Source organism: Medicago sativa, chromosome 3 (genome assembly GCF_051527215.1).
Source record: "Medicago sativa cultivar Bolivia chromosome 3, Bolivia_mono, whole genome shotgun sequence".
Lineage (NCBI taxonomy): Eukaryota > Viridiplantae > Streptophyta > Magnoliopsida > Fabales > Fabaceae > Medicago > Medicago sativa.
This window is the reverse complement of record NC_140751.1, coordinates 95,407,151-95,432,434: the sequence shown is the minus strand read 5'-3', so window position 1 is coordinate 95,432,434 and position 25,284 is coordinate 95,407,151. Positions and strand designations below refer to the sequence as shown.

Sequence of the window (25,284 nt, the reverse complement as noted above, 5' to 3'; positions counted from 1 at the left end):
TTCTTCTTTCTATTCTAACCTCCAAATCTACTTACACTGATAATTCTCATATTCTAATAAATAATAGGATAATGTCACATAATAAAATACTAACACCTCATATATATAAATAAATCACATAAATAAATTCTAACTTAATAAAAATATATAAATAAAAGGAGGGCGTTACAACTCTCCCCAACTTAAAAGAATTTCGTCCTCGAAATTCAAAGCACAAGAAAAGATAAATTTAGTTATTGCTTTTTCAAACAAAACACAAAACCACATCAAATTAGCCAGTTAAACATGATCACATAAAAACATAACTACTAACTAGAAAACATGACGACACGACTCAACGACTCATCTACTTGGCCGGACGGACCGACCTGCTCTGATACCAATTGTAACACCCCGTTTTCCCAACTTGAAAATTTCATCATAAATCAGAGTATTTAAATCACAAACGGAATGTCACATACTTCTTAAAACCACAAAATAGATAATAATGATTATCTTTCGAAATTCAACGTCAAAATCTATAATCTAAAATCAAAGTCTTGGCACGCAGGCCTTATCAGAAAATCTCATAATTTGATTCAATACTTATTCGTAAAAAGTTCATAGAGACACGTAAGGAATAGATAAGAAAGCAAGCCCCATCCCGTTACGTATCAGAGCACCTAGACACAAGTGAGGAGTCCTCTCACGAACGCTTCTAATCTTTAATACCTGCACATTACCCACGGTCGAGGCAACATATACGCAGAAGGGGTGAGATTTCTCAAACAATAATATTAAGCTCATAAATCATAAATTACATTTAACAACTTTAAACTTCATTAACTAGCATCATTAATCTCTTACATTAGTCATATACTTCATCTTATATCACCTTAATCATAGCATCATATATCATCATATAACATCAGTTACTAGTCATAAACATCATCATACATCATCAAATAATAATCACACACATCATCACATATATTAATCACAACATCATCACATATCGTCAAATACTAATCATAAACATCATAGCATTATCAAACATAGCATTATCATAACAACTTCATAATCAAATTCATGGTCGGCTTCATAATCAATCATCAACATCAACTTCGTATTCAACTTATGAATCAATCTTAACGACTCAACATCTTAACCTCTTAACAACTCGACACCTTAACCTCTTAACAACTCGACTCGACTATGCAACTTCTACTTCTCAAATCATCTTAGACAACTTCAACAACAACTTAGACAGCTTCAACAACAACTTAGACAGCTTCAACAACAACTTAGACAACTTCAATATGCATGTGGTACCACCAGGGCATTAAGCCCCCTTCGCTAAGGTCATAGTTGGACCTGTCAGGCATTAAGCCCCCATCGCTAAGGTCATAAAGGACCTGTCAGGCATTAAGCCCCCATCGCTAAGGTCATAAAGGACCTGTCAGACATTAAGCCCCCATCGCTGACTATGCAACAACACAACTCTAAAATGCAACTTGGACAACAACGTGAGCATCTTATACAACTCCATTAAAATGGACAACTTCTTAGATATTTACGACTTAGACCGACACTTACAACTTTAATAAGATCAACAACAACATATGCAGCACATATTAATTCATATCATATCAGCATCATGGTACAACAGCATCAAACGATAAACATCAACATCTTAAAACGTCTTCATATATCCACATCCTTAAATCACACATCTTCAAATAGCACATTTAAATCGTACAGAAGATTCTTCTTCCCCTTAAAAAGGTACCCACCACGTAATATAGTTTAGAAAAAGGTTAACACATTACACATTCATACTTGTAATATCATGTACCTACCTATATAAATCATGTTATATATTTAATTACTTAATAGTAAACAAATACAAGAGAGCTTGTATATAATTCTGTCTTGATTAGGAAGGGTTTATTGCAAAAATATCTAAATCAATGAGTGTGAAATAAATTACAAGTATGTATGCGAGAAAACGAACAAGGGCTACGGTGAAACAAAGATCAAATCAAGGCTACCTAAGAAGGTAGACACACCAGAAAGCTAGCACGATACTACACAAACAACATGTCCACAAGTGCATGCTCCTAATCCATTCAGACGTGTAATCATAAGCCTAACACCACGAAGGTAAATTTCCATGCCACGAAGGCCTTACTACCACGAAGATAATTTATATGTCACAAAGACTCTAAACCATAGATGTTGATTTCGACGCCACGGAGGCCCTAAACCACAAAAGTGTATTTCTACGCCACGGAGACCTTACACCACAATGATAATTCTAATTTAAAGAGACTTATGAGAATAATGGTAAACCAAACCATTCCAGACATTATGATCATGTGTATATTTTGTTATTCATTGACATCTCTCACGGTTCACTTCAGTACCAAAATGATTCACTAATAATTTTACCCTCTTCATAATCACACAAAAGGCATATTTTGTTCACTGTTCATTAACATGTACTGTTTCTTGACAATCAGTTAATGCCGCAAGAAATAAATCAAATATAAGCCACACAAGTTCACAACCCAACACATATGAATGTCATATTTGTAAATCCCCCTTTTTATTCATTTATTTATTTGGGGTCGTAGATACTATCTAAATAGGGCGCCTTAATTTTCCTTTCTGATTGTATTGTTTTTGAAACAAAATAATCCAAACCACCCTTCTCATGAAAGTTTAACCTACACAATTAACCTTTAAAAAAATCGCCGAAACTAAAAAAATAGTGAAAGTCCAAAATAATTGAGTTTGAATTGAGACCTAAAGCTACGATGCATATACATAAATAAAACTGAAGAGTAGTATCTCATATGTCAATCGCAAACAATACAAGCACAAAAAAAAACATATAACTTTACGGCAGAAATAATAATAACAATGATAGCATGCAATTATTTCACTTCATGTTTAAAAACAGTATACACGAATCATATTCAATCAACCCAATCGATGCATAACATTATAGGTTCATATAGTTGTTATTAATCTGACGAAATAAAATTAAAAATTGAGCACAATTAAACCACAAAGTTAACACATGAACATCAAGAATTCAAAAATAATATCAAACTCAAAATCACAACAAATTAGAGCGCGATTATTCAAAAGATCATGAAATCAACAACAACAAAAAAAAAAAAAAACTTTTTCCACCATATGCTGATACAACCCTTATGGTGAATAGAGACTCCCCCCTTACATCAATTCAGTAGTTTTCCATCATCTAATCATCAATTTTCACTCAAACCCTAATTTCTCATAATCTCACAACTCATACTAAAAACATGTTAGATGCAATCTAATGATCAACAGATTTAATATTAGTGAAAGATAGTCTCACCCTTACCTTAGATTGTTTTTCTGAAATCAAAAGCAGCGTTCTTCGTTCCTAGGGTTCTCTATCTCTGAGTTCTTCTCTTTCTCCTCTTTCTCCAAAAAGCGGTTTAACGTAAAAACTCTTTCTAACCTAAGCTTCCTTATTTATAATACTAATCACTCTTCCTAAATCTATTTAGGCCCAATAACTTATTCTTCTTTCTATTCTAACCTCCAAATCTACTTACACTGATAATTCTCATATTCTAATAAATAATAGGATAATGTCACATAATAAAATACTAACACCTCATATATATAAATAAATCACATAAATAAATTCTAACTTAATAAAAATATATAAATAAAAGGAGGGCGTTACAACTCTCCCCAACTTAAAAGAATTTCGTCCTCGAAATTCAAAGCACAAGAAAAGATAAATTTAGTTATTGCTTTTTCAAACAAAACACAAAACCACATCAAATTAGCCAGTTAAACATGATCACATAAAAACATAACTACTAACTAGAAAACATGACGACACGACTCAACGACTCATCTACTTGGCCGGACGGACCGACCTGCTCTGATACCAATTGTAACACCCCGTTTTCCCAACTTGAAAATTTCATCATAAATCAGAGTATTTAAATCACAAACGGAATGTCACATACTTCTTAAAACCACAAAATAGATAATAATGATTATCTTTCGAAATTCAACGTCAAAATCTATAATCTAAAATCAAAGTCTTGGCACGCAGGCCTTATCAGAAAATCTCATAATTTGATTCAATACTTATTCGTAAAAAGTTCATAGAGACACGTAAGGAATAGATAAGAAAGCAAGCCCCATCCCGTTACGTATCAGAGCACCTAGACACAAGTGAGGAGTCCTCTCACGAACGCTTCTAATCTTTAATACCTGCACATTACCCACGGTCGAGGCAACATATACGCAGAAGGGGTGAGATTTCTCAAACAATAATATTAAGCTCATAAATCATAAATTACATTTAACAACTTTAAACTTCATTAACTAGCATCATTAATCTCTTACATTAGTCATATACTTCATCTTATATCACCTTAATCATAGCATCATATATCATCATATAACATCAGTTACTAGTCATAAACATCATCATACATCATCAAATAATAATCACACACATCATCACATATATTAATCACAACATCATCACATATCGTCAAATACTAATCATAAACATCATAGCATTATCAAACATAGCATTATCATAACAACTTCATAATCAAATTCATGGTCGGCTTCATAATCAATCATCAACATCAACTTCGTATTCAACTTATGAATCAATCTTAACGACTCAACATCTTAACCTCTTAGCAACTCGACACCTTAACCTCTTAACAACTCGACTCGACTATGCAACTTCTACTTCTCAAATCATCTTAGACAACTTCAACAACAACTTAGACAGCTTCAACAACAACTTAGACAGCTTCAACAACAACTTAGACAACTTCAATATGCATGTGGTACCACCAGGGCATTAAGCCCCCTTCGCTAAGGTCATAGTTGGACCTGTCAGGCATTAAGCCCCCATCGCTAAGGTCATAAAGGACCTGTCAGGCATTAAGCCCCCATCGCTAAGGTCATAAAGGACCTGTCAGACATTAAGCCCCCATCGCTGACTATGCAACAACACAACTCTAAAATGCAACTTGGACAACAACGTGAGCATCTTATACAACTCCATTAAAATGGACAACTTCTTAGATATTTACGACTTAGACCGACACTTACAACTTTAATAAGATCAACAACAACATATGCAGCACATATTAATTCATATCATATCAGCATCATGGTACAACAGCATCAAACGATAAACATCAACATCTTAAAACGTCTTCATATATCCACATCCTTAAATCACACATCTTCAAATAGCATATTTAAATCGTACAGAAGATTCTTCTTCCCCTTAAAAAGGTACCCACCACGTAATATAGTTTAGAAAAAGGTTAACACATTACACATTCATACTTGTAATATCATGTACCTACCTATATAAATCATGTTATATATTTAATTACTTAATAGTAAACAAATACAAGAGAGCTTGTATATAATTCTGTCTTGATTAGGAAGGGTTTATTGCAAAAATATCTAAATCAATGAGTGTGAAATAAATTACAAGTATGTATGCGAGAAAACGAACAAGGGCTACGGTGAAACAAAGATCAAATCAAGGCTACCTAAGAAGGTAGACACACCAGAAAGCTAGCACGATACTACACAAACAACATGTCCACAAGTGCATGCTCCTAATCCATTCAGACGTGTAATCATAAGCCTAACACCACGAAGGTAAATTTCCATGCCACGAAGGCCTTACTACCACGAAGATAATTTATATGTCACAAAGACTCTAAACCATAGATGTTGATTTCGACGCCACGGAGGCCCTAAACCACAAAAGTGTATTTCTACGCCACGGAGACCTTACACCACAATGATAATTCTAATTTAAAGAGACTTATGAGAATAATGGTAAACCAAACCATTCCAGACATTATGATCATGTGTATATTTTGTTATTCATTGACATCTCTCACGGTTCACTTCAGTACCAAAATGATTCACTAATAATTTTACCCTCTTCATAATCACACAAAAGGCATATTTTGTTCATTGTTCATTAACATGTACTGTTTCTTGACAATCAGTTAATGCCGCAAGAAATAAATCAAATATAAGCCACACAAGTTCACAACCCAACACATATGAATGTCATATTTGTAAATCCCCCTTTTTATTCATTTATTTATTTGGGGTCGTAGATACTATCTAAATAGGGCGCCTTAATTTTCCTTTCTGATTGTATTGTTTTTGAAACAAAATAATCCAAACCACCCTTCTCATGAAAGTTTAACCTACACAATTAACCTTTAAAAAAATCGCCGAAACTAAAAAAATAGTGAAAGTCCAAAATAATTGAGTTTGAATTGAGACCTAAAGCTACGATGCATATACATAAATAAAACTGAAGAGTAGTATCTCATATGTCAATCGCAAACAATACAAGCACAAAAAAAAACATATAACTTTACGGCAGAAATAATAATAACAATGATAGCATGCAATTATTTCACTTCATGTTTAAAAACAGTATACACGAATCATATTCAATCAACCCAATCGATGCATAACATTATAGGTTCATATAGTTGTTATTAATCTGACGAAATAAAATTAAAAATTGAGCACAATTAAACCACAAAGTTAACACATGAACATCAAGAATTCAAAAATAATATCAAACTCAAAATCACAACAAATTAGAGCGCGATTATTCAAAAGATCATGAAATCAACAACAACAAAAAAAAAAAAAAACTTTTTCCACCATATGCTGATACAACCCTTATGGTGAATAGAGACTCCCCCCTTACATCAATTCAGTAGTTTTCCATCATCTAATCATCAATTTTCACTCAAACCCTAATTTCTCATAATCTCACAACTCATACTAAAAACATGTTAGATGCAATCTAATGATCAACAGATTTAATATTAGTGAAAGATAGTCTCACCCTTACCTTAGATTGTTTTTCTGAAATCAAAAGCAGCGTTCTTCGTTCCTAGGGTTCTCTATCTCTGAGTTCTTCTCTTTCTCCTCTTTCTCCAAAAAGCGGTTTAACGTAAAAACTCTTTATAACCTAAGCTTCCTTATTTATAATACTAATCACTCTTCCTAAATCTATTTAGGCCCAATAACTTATTCTTCTTTCTATTCTAACCTCCAAATCTACTTACACTGATAATTCTCATATTCTAATAAATAATAGGATAATGTCACATAATAAAATACTAACACCTCATATATATAAATAAATCACATAAATAAATTCTAACTTAATAAAAATATATAAATAAAAGGAGGGCGTTACAAATATTGTTGCTTGTGAAATCTCACCTCTTCTGCTTGAAAATGTTGCTCTTCGTATGGGTAACTCGCAGGTAACCAAGATTAGTCGCGGTCGTGAGTGTCCTAGGTGCTCTGATACGTAACGGGATGAGAATTTTGTTATTGCTTTTATATTCCTTACATATTATTTTCAGAAGCTTTTCAAGAATTATTGTTGAACCAAGATTTTATGAGATTTTATGTTGAGGCCCTTGTGCCAAAGATTATTTAAGATGTTGAAATATTTCCGCTGCGAAGTTTTAAATATTACGTTGTTGGATTTTTGAAGGATAAATATTTATTTATTCCTTTTACGATTTTTAAGAAGTGTATCATTCCGTTTAAGTTGTTAAACTCTGATTTTTATTAAGAAATTTTTATGTTGGAAAAACGGGGTGTTGCAGTTTTCATTTAATCTTTTTTAAATCTTGAATGGACACACCCTAAATAGATGGACTTTGATATCGAGTCGGCAGCGGAACATTCATTTTTTAAAAAATACAAGGTTCATTTCTCTTGCAAATATGTGATTTAAAAAATCAAATTCGCGTTTTTTTTTTTAAGATAAGTCATGTTACAAACTTTTTTGACATTGACATCGCGTTGTTTTAAAAGTTTTATAAAACCTACGTTACTTTTTTCTTGGTCACTTTACTTAAGTTAAGTTTAATGTTCTACTTAGTCTTTTAACTCTAACAATGGCATTTTGATCTCTAAAACAATATTTGTTTGAGTAGATTTACATACGAGAGAAGTAAAAAATAAATAGAGATGAAAAAGAAATTGAATATTTCTTTTTTTTTTTGAAGGAAAATTGAATATTTCTATTATTCCAAAGAGAAAAGAAACAAGGAGAGAGACAAATAATGTGATAGCCAACAAAAAGGATCTCTCCATCGTAGGCTAGACTGGTGAAAAAAGTAAGGGATTAACATATATATTGTCCCTCCATTACTTTAATTTTCTCTTGATAATGTAGGTGTGATAGGTACTTTTTTTTTTCCTGTTATTGTCTCTCCTATTTTTTTTTACCTAGCAAGTTGTAACATGTCCCATGTTTTATGCACTGAAAGTACGTTTATATGATGTAAGAATACCATGATTTCTTTACTTTGGGCCTATATGCCATTTATTTACTTACCATTAACAAAATACAAAATTAGCGAGCAGTTGAAGTTAAGAATGTTTTTTGTCGGAAGAAAAAAAGATGAGTGTGAAAATTGTAAGGATATGTTAAGGCTTAATACATGCGTTGGTCCCTTAACTTATTTTTGAATTTCATTTTGGTCCCTTAACTTTAAACTGTCTCAATTTGGTCCCTTAAGTATCTCTCCGTTTACCAAAGTGGTCCCTTCCGTTAGTTTTTTTGTAAAAACTGTTAACCTTTGCCACATGTCAGTTTTGATTGGTGATCAAAGGTTGGATTTGAAAAGCATACATGACATACTGTGGACTCACATCATATTATTATTATTATTATTATTATTATTAATATTATTATTATTATTATTATTTCATTAAAAGAAAAAACATCAACTTCATCTTCATCACAATCAACAACAAAATCATCAACAACAATCCAAAATCCAGAAATTCATCATCATCACCGCAATATCAGAAACAATCAACAACTACAATCATCAACAACAACAATCAATAACAAAATCATCATCAACAACTACACCTTCAATTCTTTAAATCCATAAATTCATCAACAACAAACAACTATCAACACATGAACAAACAAATCTAAACCTTCCATTTTGAAGCAATGAAATCGTTAAAGAAGAAAGAAAGAATGAAATCGTCACTTTCGAAAGGAAAACGCGATTCTGGAAAATAAGGGAAAAAATAATATTGGTTTTGATTTGATTCAACAACAACAGCAACAACTTCGAACTTTTTCTCAGAATCAACCTTTATCCTTTTTTTTTTCTTCCGAATTTGGGTCTCAAATTATTAGCGTTGAAAAGTTGAATTTGAATTCGTCTAACACGTTATGGCTAACTTGAGAAAAAGAAAATTAAGCAGAAGAAGGATTAAGTTAAGATCTGGTTGAAATTCAAGAACCACATATGTATGTATGGTTTGAATTGAAGCAGGAGCAATTCAAGAACCATGTTAGAAGTGTTTGTAGCACTTTTAAAAATAAAAAATCTATGGATCTGTGTGTATGGTTTGAATAATAAAATATTGAACCCTCTGTTGATCCTCACCCACGTACGTATGTATGGTTTGAATTGAAGCAGATGCAATTCAAGAACCACCTTTTTTTGCTTTTCTTTTTCAAATTTTCCAGCAATAATGGAATTCGAAAGGATGCAATTCAAGAACCACCTATAGATCTGTGTGTTTTTGTGCAGGAACTAGATATGAAAATTTGCGGACATGTGTTTGATGTAAATCGTTTTGGGAATGAAAAATAATCGTTTTAGATTTTTCTAGAAAAATGATGAAGATGATGATGATGGTGTTGATGAATGTTGGTGGTGGCTGGAAGTAGGTGGTGGTGGTGAGAGAGAAGAAGAAGAAAAGAGGAAATAATTGTTTTTTCTTTTAATGAAATAATAATAATAATAATAATAAGAATGATCATATGATGTGAGTCCACATTATGCCATGTATGCTTTTCAAATCCAACCTTTGATCACCAATCAAAACTGACATGTGGCAAAGGTTAACAGTCTTTACAAAAAAACTAACAGAAGGGACCACTTTGGTAAACGGAGAAATACTTAAGGGACCACATTGAGACAGTTTAAAGTTAAATGACCAAAATGAAATTCAAAAATAAGTTAAGGGACCAAAACATGTATTAAGCCATATGTTAACTAGTACTCTAGAGAAACTAGTTAAAAAATCAAATATAGTAGTATTTATATTAAAAGCTATGTTGTCAATTTCTCAAAAGTTTAAAAAGTATCATTTTTAATTTAAAACCTTTTTTTTTTTACTTCATTAACCAGTGTTCCATGACACCAGTTAGTATGATCCCAGTGCATTTGATTTGTTAAAAAATGAAGGACAGGACATAACAATTTCAGTTGTCCAGTGTTTGATTTGTAAAACTGTTTCAGGGACAGAACAAACTGGAGGCAAAGGACAGGACAAAAACTGAAATTTTTGTCCCTCGCCAAACCACAACGCAACTTTTTGTCCCACGTACAAGTTGTTTAAAATACCAAAATAACATTTCATCCCCCAAAAAGCATATAAAGCAAGAGATTATTCAATACCATAAAAATTTGTCTTGTAATGTTACGCCTTGTGTTGTGCTGTTCTGCATTGTACTGTTCTGTCTAGTACTCACTGTTTTGCAAATCAAACACATCGTTACAGTACACTCGTAAATTGTGGTGTACCGGTACTCTTACTTCCTAAATCTATAAATTAACGATCAATTTTATGAAATAAATAGTTATTTGTCGACATTTATATTTTAGAAAATATCATTTCATAAGAAAAACACATCATTCATCGTTTATAAATACCATTTTCAATTTTATAAAATAATCAAAGTTCTCTATCATGAGTGACAAAAATTCAATTTTATTTCGTTGACGTTTTTGGTGAATAAGATTTAATTATTATAATTATAAATGATGAAAAATAATATTTTTCTTCAAAAAAAACATCTCATTTAACTATAAATTTTAAGGTTTGGTGTACCGGTACACTCAAATATGTTGGGTGTACGGTAGAATTTACCTAATAAATTATATTCAAAAGAAGGTTTGTTATTTATCTCTTCTCTATTTCTATTCATCAAAGAGTACAAAGTTTCTTTCTACTCAACTTCTCTTTTATTTTTTTCTCTCTTATTTTTCTCTTCATTGTTTCTCTATTTCTCTGGACATTCAAACGAAGTGTTAATCCATTAGTTCAAATTAGTCATTCTCATCCAAATTTTTAGTAGATATTTGTTTCATGGATTCAAAATTTATCACTAATAAAAAGTGACATTGGAAAGGTTTGTTTTCTTTGTGAAAATACTATGTTTTATTTTTTAAAATATGTGTTCCTTTTAACCTGCTGATGTGATAAGAAGAATACAGACTTTTAAACCGATTAACTGTCGCCGAAAGGGAAAAAAATGATATTTAAAGAGTGTGCATTTCATGAAACTGTGGCAGAAAAGGAAAAAAAATGATATTTAAAGGTTATGCATCTCATGAGACAATGAATTATCATTGTTTTACAAAATGCAATACAATTGTTTACTTCAATAGTTATTTTTTATTAACAAATAAAACTAACACAAAACATAGAAAATAAAAATAAAAAATATTTTTACAAAATCAATGATCCATTATTTTATAAACGCGATCCCACTTTTTTTATTCTAAAATGATCCATTATTTTTTATGGTTATACAAATATTATCAGTCTTTTATTATTTTTTTTTTGTTTCAAAATCATTTCTCAGTTTATAAAAGTTAGATTTTTGAAGGAAAAAGTTATATTAAAATTGCCCTTTTTGATCAAAAGTAATCTCTTATTTTGTAAAAGTTATACGATAGTGGTTCTCTCTATACCACAATTTAAATGGAATCGACCACAGTTCACAAAATAAAGGATCATTTTGGAACAAAATTTCAAAAATAACCAACCGGGCAACCGTACTACAATTTTTACTACTATATTTGTCTCTAAATATAGAATTTTATCTTATTTTTTACTAAAAATTGAAAATTTACAGTAGTATATTAAATTTATTATTTCTATTATTTTTTCAAATTTATTCTTTGAGAGAATTACATTATCTCTACCATAATATTTTTATTTGTTTGACAACCTACCAAAATGTTTATTGTTAATTACAGAAGAAGATATACAATAATTATTGATATATTCGTAGTAAAAAAATAATTGATACAGATGAAAATTTGAATCATATACTTTAGAGACAAGATATTATGTCACTAGAGTGAGCCCTTTCCTGAGGTCGGAGACCGATGAAGCTTTAAAAGCAGTGAGTTGCTAACCACCAAAATGGAGCTCATAGCCATTAAACCTCCTGTGATGATTAAATAAATATCAAAGGTAACAAACAAGAAATAACCATTTGTTCGCTGACAAGGAAAATACATTCGAAAAATGATATGGTAGAGTGTGTGCAGAAAATATATGAAGAAAAACTGAAAGTACGGTACGAAAATAGAGCTTTATATGCCCCGCTGTAACAAAAATAAATGAGTGGTACAAGGTTGCTCACCTGAAAGTGAAGGTGTCATAGCAAAGTCAAATTGGGGAAGTAACACACCAGCAGCAATGGGAACGGCAATAACATTGTATGCTACTGCCCAAGATAAATTTTGGTAAACTTTTGCCATCGTTGCCTGTGCTAGGTCTAATGCGTCAATAACCTGTCCGTTAAAACTTAAAAAGTCAGGAAACAAGAGGATGGAAAGCCATATACGGTAGCTGGTGTTCCAAGTATGCAAGTATTAACAGAACCATGAGGGTTTATGTAGAAGTACCACACTATAAACTAAAGAATGAAAAAGAAATTTAGGGTGTGTTTGGATTGAGGGTTTAGGAGGGGAGGGCTCACTTTTATTTTTTAAAATACGGACATTATAAAATGATTTTTAGAAAATTCAATTAATAACATGATTGATGATGATATAATACTTCAAAAACACTTAATTTATTTTAAAAATATAGTTTACATTGTTTGTAATTTAAAAAATAAAAGTGAGCCCTCCCCTCCCTTCCCCTCCTAAACCCTCAATCCAAACACACCCTTAATGACACAATGACATGAAAGCAACTTAATGAATCCCAGACATCATAATGGCGTACCTGTGAAATTTTGTTGCCCAGAAGTATGATGGATGCTGCATCTGAGGCAGCATTCTCTTGAGCTTCATTCTGCAGAGCAATCCCAACATCAGCTGCAGCCAAAGAGGGTGCATCATTTATCCCATCACCTACCTTAGAGAAGGAGAGAGAAAACATTAGTTAGTAAAACACCATTTTCCATTCAATATTCGTTGATAGATGCATTTCAATAAAAATCCAGTGTGATGCTTATAGCAAAAGCATTTCAGAGTGCAGCTGATCCATTGTCGTGCTATTCAATGAAGAGCAACCACAGGCATCATAACATCAAAAATAAAAATAGAAAGAAATCCAATTATTTAGTGTAACAGATGCAAGCGATGTTTAAGACCAGATTCATTATCACTTTATGGTAGTATTGACATATATTATGGATAGAATAGAATTGGACAATCTGTTTTACTCTATCTGGTTTCCACTCTAATCAGTGAAACAAAAATGTGCAACATTTATAATGCATGTTGGTCCAAGTGAAGAGGAGCTTGGTTTCCATTAAGCCAAGTGTTTGAGTTTTGTGAATGAAAAAATAGGCATTGGGAGAGCTTTCACCCTTGTATGGGTCTACCCAGCGTAACTTGGATTAGTCGGGGTCCAATATGACTTTCAGATACCGATGGTCTAGACTGACAAAAAAATGTACTGTCTTTTTTATATCATGGACATTTATGTTCTACTTTCAACATGCAACTTATATGTGCTACTCTGTCTTGTTCTAACCTGTCTACTAAACCCACCCTACCTTAGTACCTTTTTATCACAACACGATTCTCTAATTAGCTAGACAGAGTTACAAAGATAGTTTCTTTTATGTGGAGATGTTGGGGGTATAGCTTCATCATACCATCGCAACATGATGTCCAGCAGCTTTTAGAGATGAAATGAATGCAGATTTCTGCTGCGGAGACAAGGATGCTTTGACAAAATCATTTTCAATCCCAACTGTCTCTGCAATTGTTGCAACTGCCTCTTCCCTGTCTCCTGATAAGAGGACCGTTTCAATCCCCTTCTTCTTGAGCCTTGCAATAAAAACAACAAAGTCAGCCAGAAAATGCACCCACCAAGCATTAGAAAACAACAAAACACACTTGATATTAGCAAGCACTTCAAATAAACGTGGTATGAAATCCAGAGCAAAGTGTAGATTTGAATGGTCAAACTTTAGCAAATAGTCCTAAACCTTAAAAGGAAATAATGGTAGCAAGTACATACAATTTAATACAATACCCATGTCATACGGAGAAATGTAAAACCGTTTTGTTAGGTGGCCTAGTTCAACTAAAATATCTACATATACTTATTACAAATGAATATAATGATGTGAATGGTAAACTCGGCACGAAGCAAAAAAAAAAACTATAAACTTTCTCTGACGAGAATGGGCAGTCAAAAAACCGCGTGCACATATAACAAGAGGGAAGATACAAAAAAGAAGTGCTGATAAAAAATTCCAGTTTAGGGATAATTATTAGTTTATTAACTCCAACAGTAGTTACTCATTAACCATATATTGAACATTATTAACCAATAAACAGTTGGGTGGCTCCTAGATAGTCAAAATATATTTAACAGATTTCTCTCATGCAATTTTACCAGGGATTAACAAATGGGTAAGAAAAGGGTGCATCATTAAATTTGAGCTTGAAGTAAAGGGTGCTAAAAAATGCACTGCTCCTCTTTCTGAAAAAGTGAACCAACTTCACATATGGCCAGAAAGATGAAGTAGTGGTATGACTTGCCTAAAATGAGTTGTAATATTCTAAGGAGCACATAAAGAAAAATATAAGCACCTCATCACAGTAGATTCAGCATCTTCACGCACAATGTCAGATATGGCAATAGCACCAATGATGCCTTCTCCTTCACGTCCAACGTAGACAACTGTTTTCGAATACTTTGAAGATGATGTACTCGACGGATGATTCATCAAGGCACATTCAAGATTCATCAAATCAGATGGGCTCATTCTAGTATTGAAACGCTCATGGACCCATTCTAAAGACCCAACCGCGGCCAAACGCCCATCTATTTCTGCCAAGGTTCCAAAACCTGGTTCAACTATCTGTCCTTTTGTGAGTGGAAGGACCAACTCTAATGACTCAGATTTATTAATAATAGCCTTTGCTATTGGATGAGATGCAGTTTTCTCCACTGACGCAGCAATCTGAAGAATTTCTGACTCTCCATAATGAATAGAGCCAATGGCAGAAACAACTGGTTTTCCTCTGGTAAGGGTTCCTGTCTGAAAGTTTGGTGTTAGAAAATTTTCATCCTTTTTATTTTTGAGATAAATGTTGGTCAATGTTCAAAGTTGGAAGAGCATTCAGTTGTGTTCATTTATTATGTATCCTATAAGCTATATATTACACTATACTACATGATCCCATTTAGATTGAATAAATAAGGCAACCATGTGAGGTGAGTCACTGACTTACATACTTACATTTCTTCTCTCAAATTCTGAATGTTATCAATTGTCATTGGTTCAAATCTTGGCATACTAACTCTAATCTTAAAAAAAAATGTTCTGGCTCAATGAAATTGCTGAATTATAAATAATTAGCATATATAACGTAAACTCCAACTTTTAGAAATTTTAAAGGAAAATTAACATGGATCAGACTGTCGATATTTTCTGTTATTTGAAAAGTATATATTTATTTAGTCTGAAGAAATTTTAATGAAGGAAAATCATCAAAGATTAATGTAAATATTTTTTAGTTATGATAAGTATGAATATACTACAAACTTTGAACAGTGTTTTCTTTAAGAAATACAAGCTACTAAATTCATAAAATAGGTGTAAGATTGATTTTTATTAACTGACATTCGTGCCAATGTATCCAGATCCTATTAGAGACACATATACACAGCATACATACATATGTACATGCATATACATACATATATATGTAAATATTTGTGATTCAGTATGAAGGGGAGATAAAAAGATACCAGTCCATGAACAACAAATTTACCTTGTCTAGAGCGATATAATTTACACCGGCCAAGCGTTCTAGCACATCCCCTCCTCTGATAAGAAGTCCCTTTTTTGCCCCTGGTCATTGCAAAGACGGTTAAGTTAAATGGAAAATGAAATGAGAAAATATCTTAATGTCAATCAATTTTTCAAGGGAATCTGGAAAACTGTAAATTGGATTAATAATTCGATATTTGAGGAATGATCAGGTTTGTCGCCATAAGAGTGATGTGATACATTTAATGTATTTGTTCACAGTTCAAGTAAAACTCATCTAAATTTACTAAATGCAGAAGGCATAAATAAAGTACCAAGTGAGGTGCCAACTAGGATTGCTGTTGGTGTGGCAAGACCCAATGCACAAGGACAAGAAACAACCTACAAAAGGAAACACTTGTTGTGAAAAAATTAACTCGAAACTAAAGTACAAACACCAAAATCCAGCTTTATCCTGCATGAACTTTCCTTAAAAAACAATGCCAAACTTGACCTTCTTTCATGCATTCATTTGTGACCCAAATGTTCTTTTCCTCTTTCATTTATGCATTTTGTGATCGACAGGTAAAGTCAGTTTCATATAGACAACATTACAAATACTAACTTATATCACAATATCTGAGATTTTGCTGATTTGAAAGTCCAAATTGATAACTGTTTGCATTAGCTCAAGATTTCTAAGATAAAGGGTATGCAAGGTTTTGTCCAGCATGTCCGGAACAACAACAGAAGCTGAAATCCAGTAAAATAGGAGTGCTCCATGCTCAAGAAATGGGAAAGGAAAGACACACCCATGTAGTATTAATCACAAACTTGAAGCACAAAAAACAAGTCAGGGGATCCAAGTTTAGAATTACTTACCAAAACATCTACAGAGAGTTTTAAACTCAAAAGCAGAGGATCTCCTTCTGGGCCCGCAATATCATTGAGCAAAACATCAGGAAATATGTGTGTTCCAGCAAAATACCTAGAGACGAATGCAATAAGTTTGTTAACGTTAATAGGTAAGATGAACCATCCACGATGCCTGCTTTATTACTTGATTTTCTCATTGATTTGTACAGTTTCCTTATTTCCTTATTTTAATTTTTTTGTTTCGCGGCATATTTTATAATTCAATAATAATAATTAATATTATCAATGAACACCTAATTCCTCCAAGTTCTTTGATAGCAACCTGGAAAATGTTCTTGTATATGTTAGTTGGCAGATGTATTTAACTAAGGGTCTTCCCTAAAAACAACTTTGAGATCTTATTGGTAAGATGGGAATGAAAGATATCCATCGACCAACTTGAGGAAAAATATTGTATTATTACCTGATTTTCTTTCCATGGTTTTCTCTCATTAATTTGTACCGTTTCCTTATTTCCTTGTTATATGTACAAAACTGTGTTTCTTAATTTTATGGTTTTAAGATAGATTTTATTTGCATACTTCTAGAATAGTTAATAAAATTTATCGTCCTCAAAATTGTAACTGTTATTTGTACTTCTTCAATAATTAGAAATAATAATCAGATTTCATCCTTTTTCTTCCAAGTAAATCTTCTACTTTTCTACTTGGGAAAATTATAATCATAAATTCCAGCAAGAATCTAAGAAGCTTGGCCACTAACATAGGCATGGAACACAGCTCATTGTCTTTTCAAGTGGCGGGGCTACGTAAGTTGGATTACATCAATAATGTCATAGTAAATTAGTATTAGTTAGGGGTATATCAAATAAGCAACAGCATTTGGGACCAACTTCAAAAATCATAACCAGATCAGCTAAAAGAATTTGTATGTAAATATAAGTGCTTACCAAAATGCAAATGTTGCTGCTGACAGAGTCATTATGCTAAATACAAATGGCCCTGCTATTGAATCTGCAAGCCTTTGTACAGGTGCTTCACGCGATTGAGCATCCTCGACCTATATTTCACCAGATAAAGCTGTAATATTGTAGAAACTCTCTACAAATGTTTGATTTTCATGTCTCAAAATATCAACATAATCATCACAATCCTGAAAAATGTTGGTTGAGGACATAGAGATCAACATAATGAAGATTAGGAAATCTATTTGAATATCCTTCTCTAACAATGGACCAGGGGTATCCAAAGTTAGGGAGAGCGAGATTAAAATACAATGATTTCTTCCCCGGAAATTGGAGAGACTGGTCTCTCCCACCCTAAACTGACTGACCAACTAAGTGTGTATTTGAATTGGCGCTTCCAACCTCTATTTCGAGGACCTCCTTTGTTACTTATTTGTTGAGTGGCCATTGGTATTCACACTGCTGCAATTTGGAAGGGTGGTAAATGGCAACCTATTTCCAAAAAGGCCATCATGCCTCCATCTACCTCCAGGCCTCTATTTATAACAACCTAACTAATTAACTACTCTAATAGCTTTAAAGGTCTGCTTTTAACTAACAAGTCCTAACTAACTTGGGATAAGCTGATTTCTTGGTTCCATCCTTATTTCTCTTGTTGCCAGCCTTCTTAATTTACGGTTGGTTGCTAGGCCATTACAGAGATACTAACCATGCGTACAATCTTGGATATCATTGTGTTGGAGCCAGTCGAAGAAGATTCAATCCTTAAAGGACCATCCTGAAATAGAAATTGTTGGCAAATGAAATAGATTAATGATTGCCTTCCCAGTCAAAGGGACAAAAATCAAAATGTCAGATGTGCACCACCTGTAAATTTAGTGAGACAGCATAAAATTCAATATTGGTTTCAAAGTCTTACCCAGTTTATAGTTCCTGCTGAAACTGTAAGGCCTTCCTCCTTAAAAACAGGAAGTGATTCTCCTGTAAGCATGGATTCGTCCACAACGCTTCTTCCTGCAATGACCCTTCCCTGTCCAGAAGTTTATAATGTTAGCAAGCAATACCGTGTGAACCAACAAGATTCATCATTTATTCCATCTTAAATCATGATGGGATGCCTCATGTTCAAAGTTAAATGTTTGCATTACAGTTTTCTAAGGCAATGCTAATATTACAGGTCACTGGTGGAAGATTGAGCCCACTGTAGGTACTTCAGATGCATTTAAAGTTTAAACCTTGTTTCAGGTACCACACATATAGCTTTAAATAAATTAACATAAACAGAGTTTCACCAACAGTCTGAAAGGCTCACATCTATAGGGATAGTTTCTCCAGGCAACACCAACACCGAGTCTCCTACTCGAATATCATCAGTTGGAACTTCCACACAAATTGCGTCTGAGCTAAGCACACTGTCAGTAGATGGGGAACCTTCTGATGATGTAATGACAAGTCTTGACTGAGTAGATATTAGCGACTGGAAAAACATTCACCCCAGCAAATTCATGCAAGACAATATAATTAAACCAACTTATAAAATATGACCGCAAAAAACACTGCTAGTCTTTAAATTCAAACCATAATATGATGCTTAATACTCATAGAAACCTTTTTTTTTCCTTTAACCAATATTCCAGTTCTTGGGTTACAAGATTTTCTGAGAAATAACGATTTATCAGAAAATGGAAGAAATGAAAGTTGAAATGAGATTGAATTTTTTTAAATGGAACACCATCACAATCTCTTATTTATGCTGCGACTTCCAAAGGTCGTATAATCATCAAAAGGGAGTGTCTTATTAGAACAACAGTTTATCCCAACATTGTTGGAGCAGTTAGCCTTCCAAAGACTCAAGTCTCATCAACCAGCCTAATGATGTACTATCAAACTGTGCCTACGAAATGTGCAACAATTTGTTCTTGTAAACACAAAATTGGTTCCAGATCACAAACGATCAGGTATAGAAGTCGAAACAGGGATATTTTTTAGGAAAAGAGATCAATTATGATATTCAATAAATAGACTTTTCTATTAAAATAAGGATGCCAAAAGATGGAAGAAGATTTAAAAAATGTTCTAAGAAGGACTAAGAATACATAAAAGGCAACGATTTTTTTGAAAACTTATTTCCTGAAATATTACCAAACGAAAGAGATGAACCGCATTGCTACTTACAAGAAGTTCATTCATATCACTAGATGCCTGAATCCTAGCCTTTTCTTCTAGAGAACGTCCTAGAAGCACGAAACCAAGAAGCATGACCTGCATGCTAAAAGACAAAATCCTTATATGAGGAGCTTGTTATCAACATGAATATTTGAAATGGCAGTAAAGATGGTGAAGTTAATGGTTATTATATCTAAACAGACAAAATCCCTAGCCAAGTTGAGAAGTAGTTTGCTCTTGCTTGACTTAAAAAAGCAAATTCTCGAATGGAAAATAATGAGACATTTGAAAGTAAAGAAAGTCACCGGTTCATCAAAGAATGATGCATCCCATGCCAGCTCGGGGTTAAGTAGTGAGATCTATAACACAGATGAAGTTCGAATTAACAACACATAAAAAAAAAAAAAAAAAAAAACCGAAATTTCAGTGTCTTGTAACTTATTGTAACACTCAAATCCCACATAGAATCTCACCGAGCTGATGATGAAAGCAGCTATTGAACCAAATCCCACGAGAGAGTTCATATTTGGCGATCCTTTCTTAAAAGCAAGTAGGCCATCAAAGAGTAAATCTGCAACATTTCCGCGAGTTTAGTGCGGTCAAAAAATTGTAACACTGTGGTTAGCTTCAAATTATTAAGGAATATATCCCAGTTCGGGCAAGACTACAATCCGAAATAAAAATTTCTTCAAATTTTTAAATACATTAATAATTTAAAGAGTTTGTTTTGCTAACTAATACCCTAAAAAACCAAAAATAACAACTTTTAATATATAAAATTTCATTTTTATAGAAGTAATTAAAATGGTTATTAAACAAAAATCATTAATAAATGTTATTTTGTCTATTAAGATATGAAACTACATTAATAAACCCTTAACTGAAGAAAAATGCATTTTAATTAATACTTAAAAACATGGTTGTTCAAAAGATGTATATTTAAACAAGGGAGAGAAACAAACTAACCTCTTCCTGGTCCCAATAGAGCACCCAAAGCTAAACCACCTTTCACATATGAATCATGAAGAAATTCCCAAAACGGTCCTACAAAAGGAAAAGCAAGTTATGTTCAAGTCTCCGAATTTCGTTACAAAATGAACTTGCTGTATTTACTTGTGTTTCAAGTAAGATAATGTTTGGAGAAACAGCTAAATTGAACACTTAAGCATAAGCGCTTATTTGTGCATAACAATTTCTATAGCAAAATAAAATAAAGTCAAACTATTTCCTATTTAATTTGTTTTTCATAAGCTCTCCTGCAATGGTTATGAAAATACATTTGGTTATGGACATGTCACAAGTTGTCTCATAAGTGCTTATGGAGATAGATAAGTTTAAACAATTTAATCCAAACATATCCTAAATTTGGAGCTGAATAACGAATATCACATATTTGATTTGAACATTACCATGAGCAATGTGAATCCCTATAGAATGAAAAATATGCGAAGCATGCGAACCACAGCACAACGCGACCAAAGTCCAAGCAAAAGCAACACGGTTACGACTCTTAACAAGAAGTTCCTCTTTCTTCTTCGCCAACTCCTTCCACTTCCTCACATTCTCCGCAACTCCTAAACCCGATTCTCTCCTCTTCGTCGGAAACCCGCATTCACTCAATCTCCGAGCAAGTCCTTCCGCAACGCTGGTAGATTCCTCTTCGAGCTTTCTAAGCTTAACAGCGGCGGTTTCAGTTAACATGTTGACAACGACTGAGTCAACTCGATCGTCGGAGGAGAGAATGGTTTTGACTCGGGAGACGCACCCGCCGCACATCATTCCGGTGACGTCAAGCAGAACTGGAGAGTCTTTGGTCTGTGTTTGAGCTTGAAGAAGAAATGATTCCGATTCCGGTGAGCGAATCTCGGTGCTGAAGGCGTTTGATATGGAGAAGTGTGGCCGGAGAATATTGCGGCGGTGGTGGTTGCGATTGCGACAGCGTTTAGTGGGAAGCAGAGAAATGAAGTGGTGGTTATGGTTGAGATTGAATGCGTAGTTGAAACGGAAGTTAGGTGGAGAGGAGAGAGAAAGAGTGAGCAGATGAGACGCCATTATCGGAGGTTGTAATAATTGTAAACGTGAACCACTAAAATTCTTTCATGTTACATGATGTTGTGATATTCTGAATAAGAAGATAGAAGTGGTGTTCGTTAGATACTGGTAATCTAGTGGTAGAACCGTGCTCACGTGACTTCTTTTTTATTATATTTCTTTTCAAATAAATCATTTTTTTTTCCACTTAATTATGCAATTTGTCGTTGTAAATAAGGATAATTGAGTTTTACTTTTAGTTCATGTAATTGTTAATATTTTTAAACAAACATTGATATCGTGTTTTTGTTTTCTTATGTCGTGCTTATTTGTTGACGTGATCATGGTGACTAGCCACTAACAATCTCTCTTTGGATCACAATCTCTCCCATAACTAAAATAATTTAATCTCTCACAAATTCTAACAAAATTCTTCGTGGGATCTTCATCGTCTCTCGATGTTTCTATACATAAACCAACATTGTTTGCATTAACAATGTAACGCCCTCCTTTTTATTTAATTATTTTTATTAAGTTAGAATTTTTTTATGTGATTTAATTATTTATACGAGGTGTTAGTATTTTATTATGTGGCATTATTCTATTATTTATTAGAATATGAGAATTATTAGCGTAAGTAGAATTGGAGGTTAGAATAGAAAGAAGAATAAGTTATTGGGCCTAAATAGATTTAGGAAGAGTGATTAGTATTATAAATAAGGAAGCTTAGGTTAGAAAGAGTTTTTTACGTTAAACCGCTTTTTGGAGAAAGAGGAGAAAGAGGAAAACTCAGAGAGAGAGAGAACCCTAGGAACGAAGAACGCTGCTTTTGATTTCAGAAAAACAATCTAAGGTAAGGGTGAGACTATCTTTCACTAATATTAAGTCTGTAGATCATTAGATTGCATCTAACATGTTTTAGGATGAGTTTGTGAGATTATGAGAAATTAGGGTTTGAGTGAGAATTCATGATTAGATGATGGAAAACTGTTGAATTGATGTAAGAGGGAGTCTCTATTCATCATAAGGGTTGTGTATTCATGTGGGTAGTGAAGGGTTGTGTTTTTCTTCCTTGCTTTCATAATTTTTAATAAATTAATGTTAAATTCGTGCTATAATCTATTGTTGTGATTTTGGATATGTTATTATCTACGAATTCATTATTTTCATGTGCTTGATTCATGGTTATGCTCTATTTTGATGACTTTTATTAAATTTATTTTCTTATATGTTGGTGTGATTGTGTGTTTGATTAGTTTTGAATTGTGACAGTCCTTTGTTTAATTGTGATGTGATAGCTATGATTTTTCATACCAAAAATCCACAACTAGCGACTTCCTAACGAGTTTTGTATCACGTCCTTTATGTAACAAATGCGGAACTGCAGTCCGATAACTAGAAAAGTTTAAGATAAACAAAGAAAAATTACATGAAGCACCATAGGTAGAAAATTCAAAGAAAACAATTCGATGATATTGAAAACTTTATCTAGTGTTGTAACATCTTTCAGTTCAAGGTTATGTTGGAATGATTGATTTTTAATTCTTCAAAAGCTATTATATAAGTAGATTAGCACCTCTAGTTTTCCTCAAATTAATGTTGTTAATGATTTCTAATGTTTCAAGTTGTCAAACACGTTTTCACACATAATCAAACCGAATGTAGATTAAGGACCTTAGTCACTGGTACTTAATAAATATATCAATTCTAGCAACTACTCCTATGTTATAAAAGTTAGTAGTATTTTCGCTATATGATAGCATCTAACATTTATTAGATATGAGTTAATTCTATGTTCAGATTTTGAAGTTGATTCAAAAGAAAATTATTTGATTCATCCGTGGGTTGTTGTTAGCGATGTGTATTGATAAATTATTTGATTAAGTGTAATATGTGAATTATTTGAAGATGAGTGATTTAAAGATGAGTTATATAAAGATGTGCTATTTGAAGATGTGTGATTTACAGATGTGCTAGTTAAAGATGTGTGATTTAAAGATGAGTTATATAAAGATGTGACATTGTTATATATGCACTATATGTGTTATTTATGATGCTCATGTTGATGCAATGTTTAAGATGTTGATGTTTATCATTTGATATTGTTAAGTTATGATGCTGATATGATGTGACTTTATAAGTGTTGCATATGTTGTTGTTGATCTTATTTAAGATGTAAATGTCGGTCTAAGTCAAAGAGTTTGTTAAGTCGTCGAGTCGTTATGAAGTCATCAAGTTGTTAAGATGTTATGTTGTCAAGATGTTAAGATGTCATAGATGTTCATGAAGTTTCTAAGACGTAAGATGTTGAGTCCATGCATACTCATTTAAAGATGAGGGCTCATGCCCTGGAGCTTATGCTCAACCACGACGATGGAGCTTTTGCTCAATTAGAGACGAGGGCTCATGCCCTAGGAGCTTTTGCTCAATAGCGACGAGGGCTTATGCCCTAGGAGTATATTTATGCCCATAAGCGACGAGGGCTTATGCCCTAGATTGGTATTGTAACGCCCCATTTTTATTCTATTATTTTTAATAGATGTGTGAATATTTTTATATGACTTTAATTGTTAAATATATGATTTTATGTGAAATATGTGCTTTGTGTGATTTTATGTGATATATGGTGTGATGCTATTTTATTATATGATTTATGGAGTTGTGTATTATTTAAATGAATATTGTTTTATTATTTGTGGAAATAAAAGGAGAAATAGAAATAGGTAGAAATAATATTTATTTTTGGTTAATGGGAATTAAGTAGAAATTAAATAGAAATTAAGGGAGTTAAGTGAGAAAATAAAAAGAGTTATATTTTTGGAAGTAAAAGAAAGAAAAGTGAGAACAGAAACATTTTTCACGTACAATTGGGAAAAACTGGTTTTGGAGAGAAAGAGGAGAAGAACCAAGAAAAAGCTAGGAGAAGAGCTAGGAAGAGAGAATCCAACCGTTTTTGCTGTAGAGTTTGTTGAGACAAGGTAAGGGTGGGATTCCTTTCAATAATCTTGATATATAATTTGAAAATTGATGAAATTGTTGTTCTTGAGTTTAGGGTTTGAGAGGTTATGTTAGATGATGATTTATAATAAAACATGTTGTTTAATTGTATGAATATAAGTTGTTTTACCCCTATGTTGTATACTAAACCTGTAAA

General features: G+C 32.9%; 1 protein-coding gene across 2 annotated transcripts; it reads right to left on the bottom strand.

Annotated features, from left to right (window-relative positions):
* Positions 1-12,000: 12,000 nt before the first annotated feature.
* Positions 12,001-22,223, bottom strand: LOC146942321 (copper-transporting ATPase PAA2, chloroplastic). Of its 2 annotated transcripts, none has more exons than XR_015032654.1 (17): positions 21,509-22,223; positions 21,066-21,143; positions 20,573-20,670; positions 20,405-20,458; positions 20,109-20,195; positions 19,246-19,410; positions 18,853-18,963; positions 18,643-18,711; positions 17,919-18,028; positions 16,976-17,081; positions 16,429-16,495; positions 16,116-16,195; positions 14,928-15,379; positions 13,982-14,156; positions 13,102-13,229; positions 12,512-12,662; positions 12,001-12,313 (listed from the first exon to the last, which is right to left on the bottom strand). XR_015032654.1 is itself a non-coding variant. In XM_085756291.1 (17 exons), exons 1-17 carry the CDS (start codon positions 22,149-22,151, stop codon positions 12,219-12,221), a joined length of 2,673 nt encoding a protein of 890 aa, XP_085612417.1. In that variant the 5' UTR covers positions 22,152-22,223; the 3' UTR covers positions 12,001-12,218. The 2 variants fall into 2 exon arrangements, 1 of the variants encoding a protein (XP_085612417.1); XM_085756291.1 differs by having other exon boundaries at positions 13,102-13,233.
* Positions 22,224-25,284: the final 3,061 nt, after the last annotated feature.